Raw genomic sequence first — 15,057 nt, forward strand, 5'->3', positions numbered from 1 at the left:
TAAAAATAAAATTATCCTAATAAACCAGCATCAACCTGGGATGGATTTTAGGACATTTTGCTCATGTGTGTCTGCTTACAGAGTATCTCACTTCCAAGTAGTCGCACTGACTGGGAACGTCAGAAATTTCAAAAGCATAGCTTTTCTCCACTTTCTGCAAAGACAGAATCAAAAAACAGGCATGGATGTCTGTTTTCTAAACTAAATAAATAAGTACAAATCAAGCTGTAACTGACACCGACCTTAGACTTGAACTTCATAATCTTAAACTTCTCAGAAATCTCGCTGAACTCCTGGTAAACCTCCATCCCCACTGGTTGGTCCGACACTTCTCCGGTCTTCGGATTTGTTTTCTTTTTTTTTTTGCAGTAAAAACAGTTTAGTCATAAGCAATTTTCATCAGAAATAAGTCAATTACAGTTTTCACCGAGTCTGTGACACTTACAAATTCCCGAGGAAGGAGGTACATTGTTCTGTCAATGTTCTTCACAGTAACGCAGCAGCTGACATGAGACTGCGCCGACTCGATCCACACTTTCCCGAACAGATACACCACGCCTGGGTTGAAATTTAAAGTCAACCATCAAGTTAGAAAATCTCAACAATGCTTCTTCTATAAAAAAAAACAAAAAACAAAAAAAAACATTTTGTTTATTTTGACAAAAATGCCTAAATACCACACCTGATTGGTTGTATGGGTCTTCAAAAGCGTCCAACCAATAGAATCGGAAGACCTGTTCTCCATCAGGGCCTTCCACTAGTGGGAGCTTGCTGGAGTCGACCTGCACCTCCACTGGGGCTTCACTGACTTCATCTGCCGCCTCCTGTCCCCAAGAGCTTCCAACTCTGTTGGGCCTAAAAACAAGAAAACGCTTTAAGTATAAATATCTTCTAAAAACATAATACATTTCACATGTATTTCAGTAACAGTGATTCTGGTTTATGTCAGCAAGGCGTACAACTAATAAATGACTATTGTTGATTTGGAATAAATGCTAAAAATTCTGAGTATGCATCCTGATGAGACGCATTTGTCAGATTAAAACGACCTATTGAAAAGAACCTTTAAATGGGTATTATCCACTTTTTTATCAAGTCCACAGTTCTGTTTTTGTTTTTCATTGGCCTGCTGTATTTAGACTTTAAATAGTATATTTAATTTGCTGCAACTGGAAAATCATTGTAATTAACCAAAACCGAAGCTGGAAAACATCAGTTTGTGTGTAATTCATCTATATACGATTCTTCTGATAGTGAATTTAGTTATTGAAATAATTTATTGAATGGGACTGTATGTGTCAGATATATCTTAAGAGGACAAATACACAGATATGAATTGAATGGACATGAGAATGAACTTGATCCTTAGGGAAAAACACTGCACTAACTTCTCAGTGCAGCAAAGATCCAGACACAAACTCACAGCAGAACTGGATCCTGACGTTCAGCTTTGTGTTCCACTTTAACTTCAATCGCCGTCAACCCTCTTTCGGGTTCAAGTTTGACTTCATCTTTAGCTACAGCCTTCTGCTCCTCATGCTCAACCTCCATTGGCTCATCAAAATCGACCCCCTCAAAAGCCAGGCTGTCGTCCTCTGCAACAGACAGATTGGTTTTGTCTTATTGTGAAGCATCTCAAGAGTATGAAAGCTCTTGACATTCCATCTAACCTCTGTCTTCGTTTGGCTCTGCTTCATGTTTTTCTGGAAGAACCTCGGTTGTTGCAGGTGGAGGATGGGCTGAAGGCTGGGGAGAGGGGTCCAGAGGCGGAGGTCGCATCACCTTGGGTTTTAACCCTGCAGATGAGGGCTTCTCCTGTGACATTAGGGTGTTTGCATAATTATTCAATTGTGATGTTTGCAGTGATGGATTCTTGCAAAATCTTCACATAAACAGCAATAAAACTGCATGTTGGTCAGGATATGACGGCTTCACCTTTGGCATGTGAGGTTTGATGGAGAAGGGATTCATGCTTGATCCCACTGGCTTCTTTTTCTTCAGGGTAACCAAAGGTGGAGGAGTGAGAGCTGGAGGTTTCTGGAAACACAGATGAATAAGGTATTAGAGAGGTTAAAGGCAGCAGGAACTATTTGTTATTCCTGTCAGTGGGAGAATGTTTGGTCTAATTCTTCACTTATACATACCTCGTTGTGTAGATCTTGTAAAATATCTCCTAACAAGTCATCTTTGGACAGATCCACATCTTTCTGTAAGAGAAAGAAATTACAAAACATGAGAAAAATGTAAGAACATCATCTAATGTCTGACAAACCATCGACAGCATACATGACAAAAAACATTAAGCATCCAGTGAGTTTAGAGAATATTTTGTCAAAGATTCTCAGAAATACTGACCTCTGCAGGTCTCTTAACATTGCTGTTCATGAAGAGACTCTTAATAGTGTTAGGCTTCGCTACAGAAGATTTCTTCAGAGTTTTCTTTGACTCTCTCCCTTTTGCGCCCCCTTTTCCTATAAGCACAAACCAAATACTTAAGCACATGATGTCTGTATTTTTCAATTGTTCCAAAGGATTTTTAGCTTGTTACCTTTGCTTTCTACAACATCATCATCTAAATCATCGTCGAAGATCTCTCGCCCGTCTTCAACATATCCTGTGCCGTCTGAAAGAAGGAAGGCGTTACTTAGAATGAAGAACCCTCCATCAGCCTGTGTTCTGCAGTGGTTTCTCAAAACCAGATCTCACCATCGTCAATAATCCAGTCGTCCTCCTGCCTCTCTCGCACCATTTTCGAGTACTGCTGCTCGTCCACCTCTTCGTACACGCTGGTGATCTCCTCCACCTGCAAAAGGCAAACATCAGCTTAACAAAGACTGAAGAGAAACACAGCAGAAAACCATCTTATGTGCACTACAATTGAGCTTTACAAATTAATATCTGCAAGTATAAATGGGTTTTTCAAAGTTTCTTGAATGGCGAGCACTATGATGAAAGTTGAGTGGAAGAAAAACAGCATAGCAAAAAAATTAAATAAGTACACACGCAGCATCGATAGCCGCAGGTTTGAGTGGATTATGAAGCAAAGTTATAAAGTTTGGGGGACAATTTACAAAACTTGGACTACAGCAGGAGTCAGATCTTTAGAAACCACCACACAGACCTGGGACCAGCAAGCTGATCTGACCTAAGCCTTGTGGAGTCTTTTGAGTACATGAGACTCCCCGGACCAAACCATGCATCTTAACTAGAGGCCACATATACCTGTAACAAACCAAGATCAAATTCTTACCTACACGTAATAAATACCAAAATCAAGAGTAACAAAACGCTTCAAATAAATCACTGTGTTCAGAACCCTGACTTAGAAGTAATTGTTGCTTATTGTAAAATGTTACTGTAAAAGAGCAAAACATTCAAAAAAATAAGTAAATAAAAAAAACTGTCTCAACTTGCCACTGGATTTATGAATTACATAAAGAATCTTCACAAGCAAAACTGAAACAGAATGTCTTTATCACCTCATATTTGATCTTTTCCCCCTTTTTGGCCTTCTTGAGCTGCTCCAGCGCAGACTTCCTGCCCACCTTCTCCCGCTTCTCTCGTCTGGAGCGAGACTTGGCCAGACCGCAGGCATCGACCTTCTCATCTGAGGAAAGTCACACAATGCTTTTATTTATATATATATATATATATAATATATATATATATATATATATATATATATATATATATATATATATATATATAATATTCCAATTCTTCTACATTTACACTCAATTCGAAATAAAATTCTAGAACTCTACATTTTCATGAATAAAAACAGTCACAGTATATTTTTATTCTGATGTGGATTAAGTTAGTGGTGAGTTTCAACAACAAAACTGTCAAAAAAACCCCTTAAAAAGAACCCTAAATTAACATTTACAAAATGTTTGCAAATAGTCTTATGATCCCTACATGTAGCTACAATTGCACTTTAAGGTGACCTTTCTGATTGGCATTGTATGGAAGCACAGCTGTGTGTTTCACACTAAAGGAATTTCTTATTGTCAACCTTAGTAGAAGTTTTTATGACACATTTTTTAATGACTCGCTAACCAGCAAGGTGAATTTGATTAGCAGCGAATGGATGGACACATTGTGTTAAAAATCTTTTGGAAGTAAAGTTGTAATAAGGCTGAAACGAACAATGACGCTGAGTCTGTGTCCTTATGTGGGCCAATAGTACCTTCTGAAGTATCCTAATTGTTAATTTTCCTCTTTTTATCAGATTCACTAATTTGAATCCATCTAATCCTGTCGTAAAGACACAAGCAGTACTCTACGCCAAAGCCTGTTAGCAGGCGTTAAACTGAGCTAGCCATCGTGTTAGCTAATCATTTCATTTTTAACGCCTAAACAAGCAGCTGTGCAAAACCGGAAACACAAACTCACCGCCGTCCGGAACGTCCATGTCTTTATCTGGGTCTGCAACCGGAGCCATTACTTCTGTTATTTGGTCTTTATTTCGACAGCTGAAAGACAGCAGCACAACAACACAACAACCCGCGCCAAAGCGCCTTCCCGGGGAAAGTCATATGCAGGAAATGACGTCACGCTGCTGCTAGTCAATTACCGGAAATGCATTTTATAATGTGGCCAGAAGGGGGCGACATTGGTCTATCTAAATGCAGCCACAAATTGTAAAACGGTTTCACTGTGTGTTATTTATGGGAAATTCACTAGCATTTAATATCATTGTATTAAAATGCAGCTACGCCCAACATCCAAACATCTAAAGATATTATTTTTTAAAAAATTGTATTTGTTTAAGAAATGGAAAGAGAAAATGTTCCTCTTTTGATTCAATCAGAAAGGCTTTTCATTCAGTTGAAAAGCTAATCATAACTCCCCCTTCTCTATTTTGCCAAAGTAAACAAGTTAGTTAAGAGGAAAAGTTTTGTATGCTGTTTAAAGGTACCACTGTAATTGATTTAAAAGAGAAAATATTTTAAAGTAAAATTAATTAAATCTTTACCTTTTACAATCTCGCTGTCTAGTCTATTTCGTGTAATTTTATCCAGTGTAAACGAAGGAAAATATGCCTTTCTTCACATACCATTTGTGACGACAACTTCAGGCTATTGTTCTCCAGCTTTTAGTGTCTGTGTCACTGTACCTCCATGATGTCCGTTGCCACAGAAACGAAGCCGGGCTGTACAGGGCACAATAGATTCCTGTCCCAGACTGGGGCCACAGAGGAACCACAATATAAGCAATAATGAGAACACAAAGCCCAGTTTGTCTTATTCAAGCTGTTCACTTAAGCTTTCTGCGTAAGCACCGTCACCATCTGTAGTACTGTGTTTCACAGCTTATCTAAAAGTTACACACAACAATATTTGATACACGTATTAGTGTGGGAGTGTTTAGAAAGAACAATATGCTCATCATCTTTTTAGCCATAGTATTTTTAAAGAAATGATACGTTTGACTTTCTATCTCATATCTGTTGTTGCTTTTTTCCATGCAGTTTAACTTAACAAAGCATTACTTCTCTCCAGTTTCCTTACCAATATATAGTTATTTATATTTACATATATTGATATAATTGCTCTGATAACCAGGGATATAACCATTTATATAACCATGTATATTTTACAATATTTCATCACAGCACCACTTTTGAATTGAATTACAAGAAAGAGGAAAACAAAAAAAAAAACACTTTTCAAGGATACCCTATTAAGATGAATCTGTGCGTCTCATATGCATTAATAGTTGAAAGCAGTTGCATGTTAACTACAGTAGGAGGAGGATTCGTGCATGTCTGACAGCCGGATTATCTATTGCATGTGGCGCTGTGTGGACTGTGGCCCACACTTATCAGTGGCGAGCAGCTGATCTGTGTCTGGGACGGGCTGGACAGGGAGGGACGTATTTTTTCCTGCTGTACAGGAGCAAAACTGATCAATTCAAATAAATAAATGCATAAGAAAAAGAGGACAGAGCTCACTTATTTCAATCTACCACAGGAGCAGGATGGTGAAACAGCGCCGCGGCAGAGTGAACCCCCGCTGCGCGGCTGTTACTCCTCTTTGTTGCAGAAGAGGATCGTGGAAGGTAAAATAAGGTTAAAACAATGACTGGAAGATTTTTTTTAAAATTCACTAATCTTTTTTAGCTAACAGTTTGACGAGTTTGACGCATTTTCCACGTTTAAGTAAAACTGGAATAAACTGTTTTACCTGGTTTTTTACTGGTTTTGGCAGGGAAGTCGGAGTTTAATATAGTTTATAACGTAAGTAAGTTTATAGTTAGTTCTATATGTATTGAACATTTGACCTAAATATTTAGTATTCATGCTCTGCCTCCTGTTTTGTTTGTAACGGTGAAACAGTTTCGTCCACCAATCACCGCAGTATATGTTGCCAAGGTGGGCGATGATTGGTCCGAATTTGGGAGCTCGCGCCAGTCTCCTCCGTCGCCATAGAAATGGTCCAGATGGTCTCCTTAGACAGACGCTCACTCACATTATTTACCTAATATCTCATATGAAAAGCATAACGCAGTGTTGTGAAGTTGTGACTGTTGGGGTATCTTGAAATTATTGTAGCTCTGATTAATATATTTTTTTACCATTCTCTTTAAATATCAAAATTTTACTCTCAGGCAGGTTGATATTAGAAATAGCCACGGAGTGAGACCTCTTCCATGCGTCTCTGTCTGCAGCAGCTTCGGGGTTACAGTGGGTGCGCCCTATTTATCAACCGGAGAAGCAATCGACGCGCCGTGTATTCGTGGTCGGCACATTCTGTACACATGATGCGCCATACAGACCCAATGGGCAAGAAAACGATTTCGACCATGTGAGTCATAGAAATGCTTGTGAGATGTTTGTATTATTATTATTATTATTATTATTATTATTATTATTATTATTATTATTATTATTATTATTAATGTGTTTTAAAATTATTATTTTTATAAATTTTTTGTGCTTTTTTTAGTCTTTACTTATTGTGAAAGCTTATATTATTAAGTATTTACAGCAATACGATGCATATCTTACATAAATCTCTTGTGGAGAGTGTCTTCTTAAGAAATAAAAATAAGAAACTCCCCTCACTTTGATTCCGCATCGCTTTCAGCCAGGTCTTTCCCCGGCTAACTGTGAAGGACTGCACCCTGTGGGAAGAAGGGCAAGAAGGAGGGAGAGGGAGACAGACAGAGGAGAGAGTGGGCGGGGAAAATAGAGGAGACAGAGTGGTGAGGAGAGCAGCATCTCCTCATTGATGCTGAGTCACAAAACAGAGAGAAATCAGCCGCATCCCATGAGACTTTGGGAATAATGGAGGAGCTAGAACACACTTGCCCTCATCCCCGGACGGTAGGGAAGCTGTGCACGGCTGTTTGCTTGCCTTTCTGTGAGATTAGTGTGTTTACTGACTGTGTGCGTGTGTGTGTGTGTGTGAGTGTGTGTGTGAGAAAGGAAGACAGGAAGTAGGTGGGAAACAAAAGCTTCCTCCTCTGCCTCCTGTTATGAAACAGATCCTGGATTGCATGTGCTTGAGAGAGATGCTCAGAGTGCTGAGTGGACTGTGTTGTTGTTGTTGAGGGGGCTGCCAAAGGAAGAGAAACGTCCTGCTGAGTGAGAACTGTCGCAGTGAAATCACAGAGCCTCCTGCGTTGGGATACTCCGCTTTAATCCTCTCTGACACAAATCATGCTGTCAGCCCTTTTGTCTCCCCTAGTCGTCATTTACCGATTTCTTCTTTGCCTCAGCCTGTTTTCTTTAAGGCAGTCTCTCTTGCATGCAATGGCTATTGGCTTGTGTCCTTTTTTTTTTTTCCTGCCGCTTTAATCCTTCTTAGGCCAGATGCTGTATCTTGTGTCAGATCGGGCTTTGTACTGAGCACGCTCCAGCCGCACGCCCTGATAGGCCGTTGTACTCCCCTGATCACAAAGTTTAACCTTGGCCATCTGCTCTTTGATAACTCTCAATAATCTCACCATGCCCACGGAATCAGGAGTGATGAGGCATCTTCCTGAAGGGATTTTTGTAGCTGGTGCTGTCTGAGCTACGAGTTTTCCTGTTTAGATGACATACAGCAAAATGTTGGAAGAAAAAGCTTCAAGCCAAATGTGTCGTCCGTTGGTGGAGCACAGTCCACAAAATTCTACCCTTTGGACCTAATCGGGTACATTATGTGTTTCAAAAAGTAAAATAATCAGTCCTGCAACATTTATAAGCACCCATATTTTTATGGCATCGGATTTATGTTTTTATTTTCTACTCTTCTACCATCATAAAAGGATTTTAACTGGAATGGCTGATAGAGCTTTTTGGGAATGAAATCTCAAGTTTGGTCAGAGATAAAACAGAAGTTGAACTTCATTCCCTTCATTTGCTAAATAGGATGTGTCAACAGAGCGCAATCGATGCGATTTCTTTTCTTTTTTTCTTTTTTTTTTTGGACTATCGGGATATTTATCTTTTTTTTTGGACTATTTTTATATAAAATCTATGGGTTTTGACTAGAAAAGAGAAAACTCATTTTCAATTAAACATGCAGTCAAATCAACACAGAAATCAGTCTCCTTCTTTGTCCATCATGCTTTCCAGACCTAATAGAAAACCTGTGGCGTGAAAAACGAGCCAGGACTTTGGAGAATCTAAAGAGTTTGTGCAAAGAAGAATCCTCCAAACTACTGAAATATTATAGCAATGTGAAAGCGGAGTTCTATTGGAGGTTGTAGAAAGTACTGAAAGCAGAGTTATTACTTTCTACTAAGTACTAACAGGGGGTTCTGCATCTCCAAAAATGCTCTAATTACATAAAGCAGAGCAAGGATGCACAAAACAAGCGTAAACAAGCTTTGCACCTGTATTACTGTAAAAGCAATGAATTCTATATTTCCATGTGGTGTCGTAATTATTTTTGCTTGTTTAATTACTGCACAACAACAGCTGCGTCCAAACTGCAGCCCATATCTTTGGCTTACTCTGACATTTTTAACTGTATCATCCACAAATTTAATAACAAGCTAGTGTTTCTGCGTTTCTTGCAAAATGCTCGTGTCTAGAACCACCTCGAAGCTTCTGTGCGACTGAAGGTCTATGGAAAACCCCCAACTGATCGCCTCTTTACCCGAAACCCGCCATCGTGCTCCTTGACTTACTCCTGGAGGAGGCGCTGACGTCAGGGGCCTGGCTGAACCTGTTTTCATGTTCTCTTCCTCCTCTCACACTCCCACAGTTTTCTGCTCTGTTCTGTCTCTCTTTCACAGATGAGAATGAGATTTGGTGAATACTCCCCTGCAGTCAACAGATGGCACACACACGCAGTTGTTTTTTTTTGTTGTTGTTTTTTTTAAGGAGGGCTCACATTGCAGCGTTTTGACCTTGATAGTAGTCTTCTTGGCACTTACAAATTAGCATATCCCGTGTCTAATTTGTTCATCTGTGCTCCCTGGTTTTCATTTTCTTTCAGAGAGGGAGAGAGTTCACGTCTCCCTTCAGCGCCACGCTTACCAAGACTTTTGTCCTCTTGCCATGTTCAATACCTGCAGTTGATTGCAGACAGAGGTGAAAGTCAGTGATCAATTGCACTGAGTGCAGCTCTTTCTGTCTCTGCTGTCTCAGAGTGCAGAGTGAGCATCAGCTGTAGTCAATACCTTGATGGTGGTTTGAGTAAGTGGTGAGGGAAGGGGAAAATGGTTGTTCTCCAGGGCCTTCCTTTAACCCAGTCCCTTTCTGACTCAGACTCTCACCGAGCCTGCCATCTTCGCCTCGGAGACCAGCTGCGACTGTCGAGCGCCTCACGAGAAGCTCAGCATCACGCAGGCCCGCAGAGGCACCCCAGGTCCATGTTCACCTTCATGCTGCTTTTATCCTCATTCTTCACTTTGTCTTTGTTTGATTTCCGCCCCTATTTTGAAAGTCATGTTCTACAAGCTTTGTCTGAATCCCTTGCATTCGTAGTGAGTGCCAATCCATTCAAATCTCTGTAACTTTTTCATATCTTCTCACATTACAACCACAGACTTGAATGATTTAGTTTCCACGACTATTTTTTTACCGCCGTAAATATTTCCAAATCTGTATTCCTTTCCATTCGTAGCTTCCATTTTTATCTCTTTTAGAATTTGTATTTTACCTCTAAAATACAAATTTATGTTCATGGGACCAAATTAATTGGTCCCATGAATATAATTATTCTTTATTAGTTATTTAATTGAGTGCAGTTAAAACAACGTAAGTAAGAGCATGAAATAATAAATCATTTGTAAATAATATCAGTATAACCACATTTATACTGATATAGCCACATCAGTTATATGATGTATAACCATACTGATCTTCTCATAACTCCAATTGTTTCCTCTTCTCAGTTTTTCTGAACATTACACCAATTAACTTATGGCGCTGACCGTAGCTGTATTGTTTTTTTTTCCCAGTGGACCGGCCGGTCAGAGTCTACGCAGATGGCATCTTTGACCTGTTCCACTCGGGCCACGCTCGTGCGCTTATGCAGGCCAAGAACTTGTTTCCAAACACCTATCTCATAGTAGGAGGTAAGAGAGGCTACCGAGGCTAACGCTTCCAAACTCTTTCATTAGCGTTTGATGTTTCTGTCTGTGCTCATGTGCTTTCTCTCCATTGCTCCCGGAACAGTGTGCAGCGACGAACTGACCCACAAGTACAAGGGTTTCACGGTCATGACGGAACACGAGCGCTATGAAGCCCTGAGGCATTGCCGCTACGTGGACGAAGTCCTGAGAGATGCACCGTGGACTCTCACGCCGGAGTTCCTGGAGAAACACAAGGTGTGTTTGCGAGGAACATCCAAGTACCAACAAAAACGACACGAAAAAAAGTTGACTCACCACAAATGCAGTTTATGTTGAAATGATGTGACCAAACATTGACCTTTGTTTATTTTACCATCTAATTTCTGAATGAAACGAGTTGGACTGGATGTTATCGAGTAAGGGGGGGTAGAATAAATAGGATGCACTACTCTGAGTTGATGTATCTCACAAAAACCCAAATAAAAAGCATTGAACTGTGAATAGGAACTTAAAGGCCCTACTGCATGTTCCCTTAAGCTCTTCTCATGTTTTATTTTTATTTATTTATTTGTTATTTATTTCTGCCAAACAGTACATGTCCTTTGGTTGTTTCTCAGATCGATTTTGTGGCTCATGATGATATCCCGTACTCCTCAGCAGGATCTGAGGACGTTTACAAACACATCAAAGAAGCAGGTCGGGCGGTGGTCTGTGTGGAATCAGAAAATCATGTCGCAGATTTCGCCACTAAATGAGGATCAGAAATCACCTTCTGCTGGTATCTTTTACTATTAACCAGGGATGTTCGTGCCCACGCAACGGACGGAGGGGATCTCCACCTCTGACATAATTACTAGAATCGTCAGAGACTATGATGTCTACGCCCGACGCAACCTGCAGCGCGGCTACACAGCTAAAGAGCTCAACGTCAGCTACATCAACGTAAGACATTGCAACGGCCAAATCTTAATTCGCTGCAGACAAAGCAAGTTCTGGTCACCTGACTAGAACTTTTACTTATTATTTTAGATTAGATTTTGAACACTTTGGTACTCCTCAAGCATTGTTTTTTGTCACTTTTATAACAATTTTTTCTGAATTTTTTCCTCATTTTTTAAATCCTCTCAGGAGAAGAAGTATCGGCTACAGAACCAGGTAGATCGCATGAAGGAAAAGGTTCGAAACGTCGAAGAAAAGAGTAAACATTTTGTTTACCGTGTGGAGGAGAAGAGTCACGATCTCATCCAGAAATGGGAAGAAAAGTCTAGAGAATTCATTGGCAACTTCTTAGAACTTTTTGGACCTGATGGGACCTGGGTAAGTCAAGCATGGTGCTCAATTATAATGCCACAAACGTGGGAGGCAGACATCCACCACATTAATGGTTCATCATAATTCAAGTCTCCCGTCAAGAAGCTTAAAACTTTTTTAAATTGATCTTTTTACTGTTGTGTATTGAATTTAGTGAAAATGACAGAATTTAGACACTGCTATTTGCTTTAATATTCGCTGACAGATGAAGATGTGTAAAAATTACAGTTGTTACCACACATTGACAAAACATTGGCTTTGTTTTCCTTAGGCCACTTTGTGTTTTATATGGTGCTATGCTTAGGATCATAGTCCGTTTGGAAGATACATTTGATCAACTTTCTGCCAGTTTCTTGCCCGCTTCAGCCGGGACATTCATGAGATCTACTGTTTCAGTTCATACGCACATCTTGCACATCTTTCCTCAGCCATTCCTGAATGGTTTAAACTTGCACCTAATTCTTTTTCAATGGATGATTCTCTGTCTTTTCTGGATGAATCAGACTTGCGAATGTCAACAGTTTTTTTCCCCTGTTGCATTCACTGAGTCATATTTTGTTTTCCATGAAGGAAGCAGTGTGTTTGTGATTTTCCTGTGAAACACATACACACATTTTCCTCTATTTAACTTAATTCAGTTTAAGAAACCCAGTATTATAGACTGAGCTCTTCCAAGTTGTTGACAGGCATTCTTAGTGTATGTAACCCTCTGAGTTAAATTTTTCCCATATTTTTCTTTTCAAGAGTTTTTTTTTGTCTTTCAGTTTTGATTGCATCAGGCAACTTTATCCTATTTCATACCACCAACATACCTAAAACTACATCTGTGCTGTCAAACAACAATCCTCCTGACAAGCAAGAGTTCTGCCTCCTCCTCTTTGTCTTAGCCTTAACCTTTGCAACTCAAATTGTGACCTTTCAGGTGGACAAAATTAAACATCAGTAAGTCGTCATAGGCGTCAAAAGGCAGTCCTCAAGGTTCCTGCTCCATGATAGCTGAATTATGACTTGTACGTTTCATCAAGCTCTGCAGGAGCAAACTAATGAACCAGTCTTTTGATCCAGGCATGTTAAACCAGGGGGGAAAAACGAAAGCATGCAGGACACCAGCCCTTAAGGACCGATTGCGGTTCACCAGTGATTTAGGTGGAATTTTAACAAGCAAGGATCGGAAAAAGAAGCCAGGGGGAGTGTTTTCATTTTTTATAACATCCATCCTGTTGTGTTTACTCATCAGAATTTGTTTCCAGGTCTTTGGGTTTAGAAACTGCACTGCAAATCACAAGCAACACACATACAAACCTTCATTTTCTTCTTCTTCTTTTGCTGTTGAATAGAAACAAGTATTTCAGGAGCGCAGTGGTCGGATGCTGTCCTACGCTCTGTCGCCCAGAGAATCGCCCTGCAACAGCCCCCCGCGTGAACTGTCCCCGCTGCGCTCCCCGTCCCCTCCGTCGCCCCCCGCCCGCTGGTACAACGCCCGGCCCTCGCCCCCCGCCTCCCCCAAAGGCGCATCGGCCTCGATGAGCAGCATGAGCGAAGGCGACGAAGACGAGAAGTAGATGGATTCAGACAGAAACGTTTCACTTCATGGTACACTGCCTGGGAACACCTCACCAAACAGGAACAAAACAAAACAACAGAACCAGGTTTCCTCAAAGACGTTGCAGATTTGCAATGCTGACATTGATCAGGGGAACTGTGGTCCGAACCCGTGGAGCTAATAAAAAAGCCATCGTTCTCTGGAGAGCCAAGCAGATAAAAAAAAAGGGTGAGATGCGAAGACTAGGATGTGGATTTGTTCGATGTATTTAATGACTCTATTTTCTACAAGGACAGGAATCCTGTGCAATATCTGTGAAGAGGACTTGCTTTGGATTGTCCAGGACTAATACAGACACTCAATCAACCTACTTATAATATCACTGGGTTGTTTCTTGTCCTGCTTTTTGTCCTTACTTTGTAAGATGCCATCCTTCCATAAGTTTCACTCTAGAAACCCCCAAACTTAGAGCTTAGAATAGCAGAACAGATACAACGGGCAACACAAAACACATCACAAATGCTAGTTTGGACCATTTTTATTTATATAATACCCCCCCAAGAAACAGTTCAAGCTGTACTAATAAGATCCTTTTGCTTTTTTTAAAGTACTTTTTAATTATTATTCAAATCAAAATTCACATTCACAAATTTGATGACACCACTGGTAAAGATGAATCAAAAGTCCTAATATGCAAAAGCTTAAATTCATAATGAAAAAAAAAGCTGAATGATCCAACCTCTAATTTGACTATTATTTCTTCAGTAAAAGAGCAAATTTTGTGTTAAAAATATTGTTTTTCAACAAAACAATGTCTGGCACAGTACCTCTTTGCACAATCTTCGTACCCAGAGTCCTGGGGTTCTCCATGACGTTCTTATGGATCTCTCTCCTCCAATGGTTTCCTGTGGGTCATACAGTCAAACACTGAAAATGGGAATGAAAGAAGAATGTTTTTGTGTCTGGGGAACCATTTCTGTATTGATTTGGCTGTTTATTTTTGGCTTATCCTCCAGTGAGCGAGATGTTCTTCAGTGTATTTATCCTTGAAGCCAATCCTTTTTACAGAGAAGATCAATGTTAGTTTTGTTGTACCTGATAGCAAGACAAATGCTCTCATCCTAGTGGCGTAGAGATATAGGCATGTGTCTCATGCCATATTTATGCTTAAAGGAAACAAAAACTCACAGAAACTTTTTTTTTAAAGTATTGCATAAATTCAAAAAAAAATCCTCCTTCCTTGGTTGCTATTATTTTAAAGAAATTATTGTCAATATCACAAATTGTGCCTCTGGGTGTTTTGTTGAAAACAATGTCAAAACAAAGTCTTTAAATATGACATCACACTGCTATAATAAATTATTTTACTTTGAGACTTTTTAAGCATCTTTTCTAGGGGTGCCAACCAGATTGTCTGCATCTGTATAATTTATTGCACCATGCATTCTTTTAGTCTTTGAATATATTGATGTCAGCTGTCCATAGAAAAACAGACGATACTTGAATTGTGTTAAAAAAAAAAAAAAGTAAAACTCACCATGTATCTACCTTTAGAAACTTGCATAATATCTGTTTATCTCAGGTCTGCTTGCCCATACCAGCTCAGTGCAGATGAGCTTCCATCCCCAACTAAATTAGAACTTTAAAGCAACATAGACACATTATATGTCCTGTATGCACATGTTAGT

General features: G+C 39.8%; 2 protein-coding genes across 6 annotated transcripts in view; one reads left to right on the forward strand and one right to left on the reverse strand.

Annotated features, from left to right (window-relative positions):
• Window positions 1-5,596, reverse strand: part of pola1 (polymerase (DNA directed), alpha 1) — a 54,461-nt gene extending 48,865 nt beyond the window's left edge. The window contains exons 1-14 of one of the 2 annotated variants that reach the window (XM_055037614.1): window positions 5,060-5,596; window positions 4,396-4,428; window positions 3,480-3,607; window positions 2,707-2,803; window positions 2,549-2,623; window positions 2,356-2,471; window positions 2,145-2,207; window positions 1,936-2,037; window positions 1,671-1,815; window positions 1,424-1,595; window positions 683-855; window positions 446-558; window positions 243-353; window positions 80-154 (exon numbers count right to left, since the gene is read on the reverse strand). In XM_055037614.1, coding sequence (XP_054893589.1) covers window positions 80-154; window positions 243-353; window positions 446-558; window positions 683-855; window positions 1,424-1,595; window positions 1,671-1,815; window positions 1,936-2,037; window positions 2,145-2,207; window positions 2,356-2,471; window positions 2,549-2,623; window positions 2,707-2,803; window positions 3,480-3,607; window positions 4,396-4,414 — 1,389 coding nt within the window. In that variant the 5' untranslated portion in view covers window positions 4,415-4,428; window positions 5,060-5,596. Of the gene's footprint in view, window positions 1-79; window positions 155-242; window positions 354-445; window positions 559-682; window positions 856-1,423; window positions 1,596-1,670; window positions 1,816-1,935; window positions 2,038-2,144; window positions 2,208-2,355; window positions 2,472-2,548; window positions 2,624-2,706; window positions 2,804-3,479; window positions 3,608-4,395; window positions 5,034-5,059 lie in introns of those variants that run through there. The other variant, XM_055037613.1, reaches the window with a different exon arrangement.
• Window positions 5,597-5,806: 210 nt separating this feature from the next.
• pcyt1ba (phosphate cytidylyltransferase 1B, choline a) lies at window positions 5,807-14,902 on the forward strand. 4 transcript variants are annotated; one of them, XM_055037615.1, is made up of 9 exons: window positions 5,807-6,063; window positions 6,673-6,809; window positions 9,707-9,806; window positions 10,402-10,518; window positions 10,619-10,770; window positions 11,133-11,211; window positions 11,315-11,457; window positions 11,644-11,832; window positions 13,164-14,902. In XM_055037615.1, exons 1-9 carry the CDS (start codon window positions 5,928-5,930, stop codon window positions 13,386-13,388), a joined length of 1,278 nt encoding a protein of 425 aa, XP_054893590.1. In that variant the 5' UTR covers window positions 5,807-5,927; the 3' UTR covers window positions 13,389-14,902. The 4 variants fall into 4 exon arrangements, with proteins under 4 accessions (XP_054893590.1, XP_054893591.1, XP_054893592.1 ...); XM_055037617.1 differs by lacking the exon at window positions 5,807-6,063 and adding an exon at window positions 7,092-7,330 and having other exon boundaries at window positions 6,754-6,809; XM_055037618.1 differs by lacking the exon at window positions 5,807-6,063 and adding an exon at window positions 7,096-7,330 and having other exon boundaries at window positions 6,770-6,809.
• Window positions 14,903-15,057: the final 155 nt, after the last annotated feature.

Source organism: Poeciliopsis prolifica, unplaced genomic scaffold (assembly GCF_027474105.1).
Source record: "Poeciliopsis prolifica strain line A6 unplaced genomic scaffold, Auburn_PproV2 SCAFFOLD012, whole genome shotgun sequence".
NCBI classification, from domain to species: Eukaryota; Metazoa; Chordata; class Actinopteri; order Cyprinodontiformes; family Poeciliidae; genus Poeciliopsis; species Poeciliopsis prolifica.

Excerpts from the sequence above, each read along its gene's own strand:
- pcyt1ba (XM_055037615.1), top strand. The coding sequence starts at position 5,928 with ATGCATAAGAAAAAGAGGACAGAGCTCACTTATTTCAATCTACCACAG. Across the intron at positions 6,064-6,672 it reads GCAGAAGAGGATCGTGGAAG|CAGCTTCGGGGTTACAGTGG; the intron begins GTAAAATAAGGT and ends CTCTGTCTGCAG. Across the intron at positions 9,807-10,401 it reads GGCCCGCAGAGGCACCCCAG|TGGACCGGCCGGTCAGAGTC; the intron begins GTCCATGTTCAC and ends TTTTTTTCCCAG.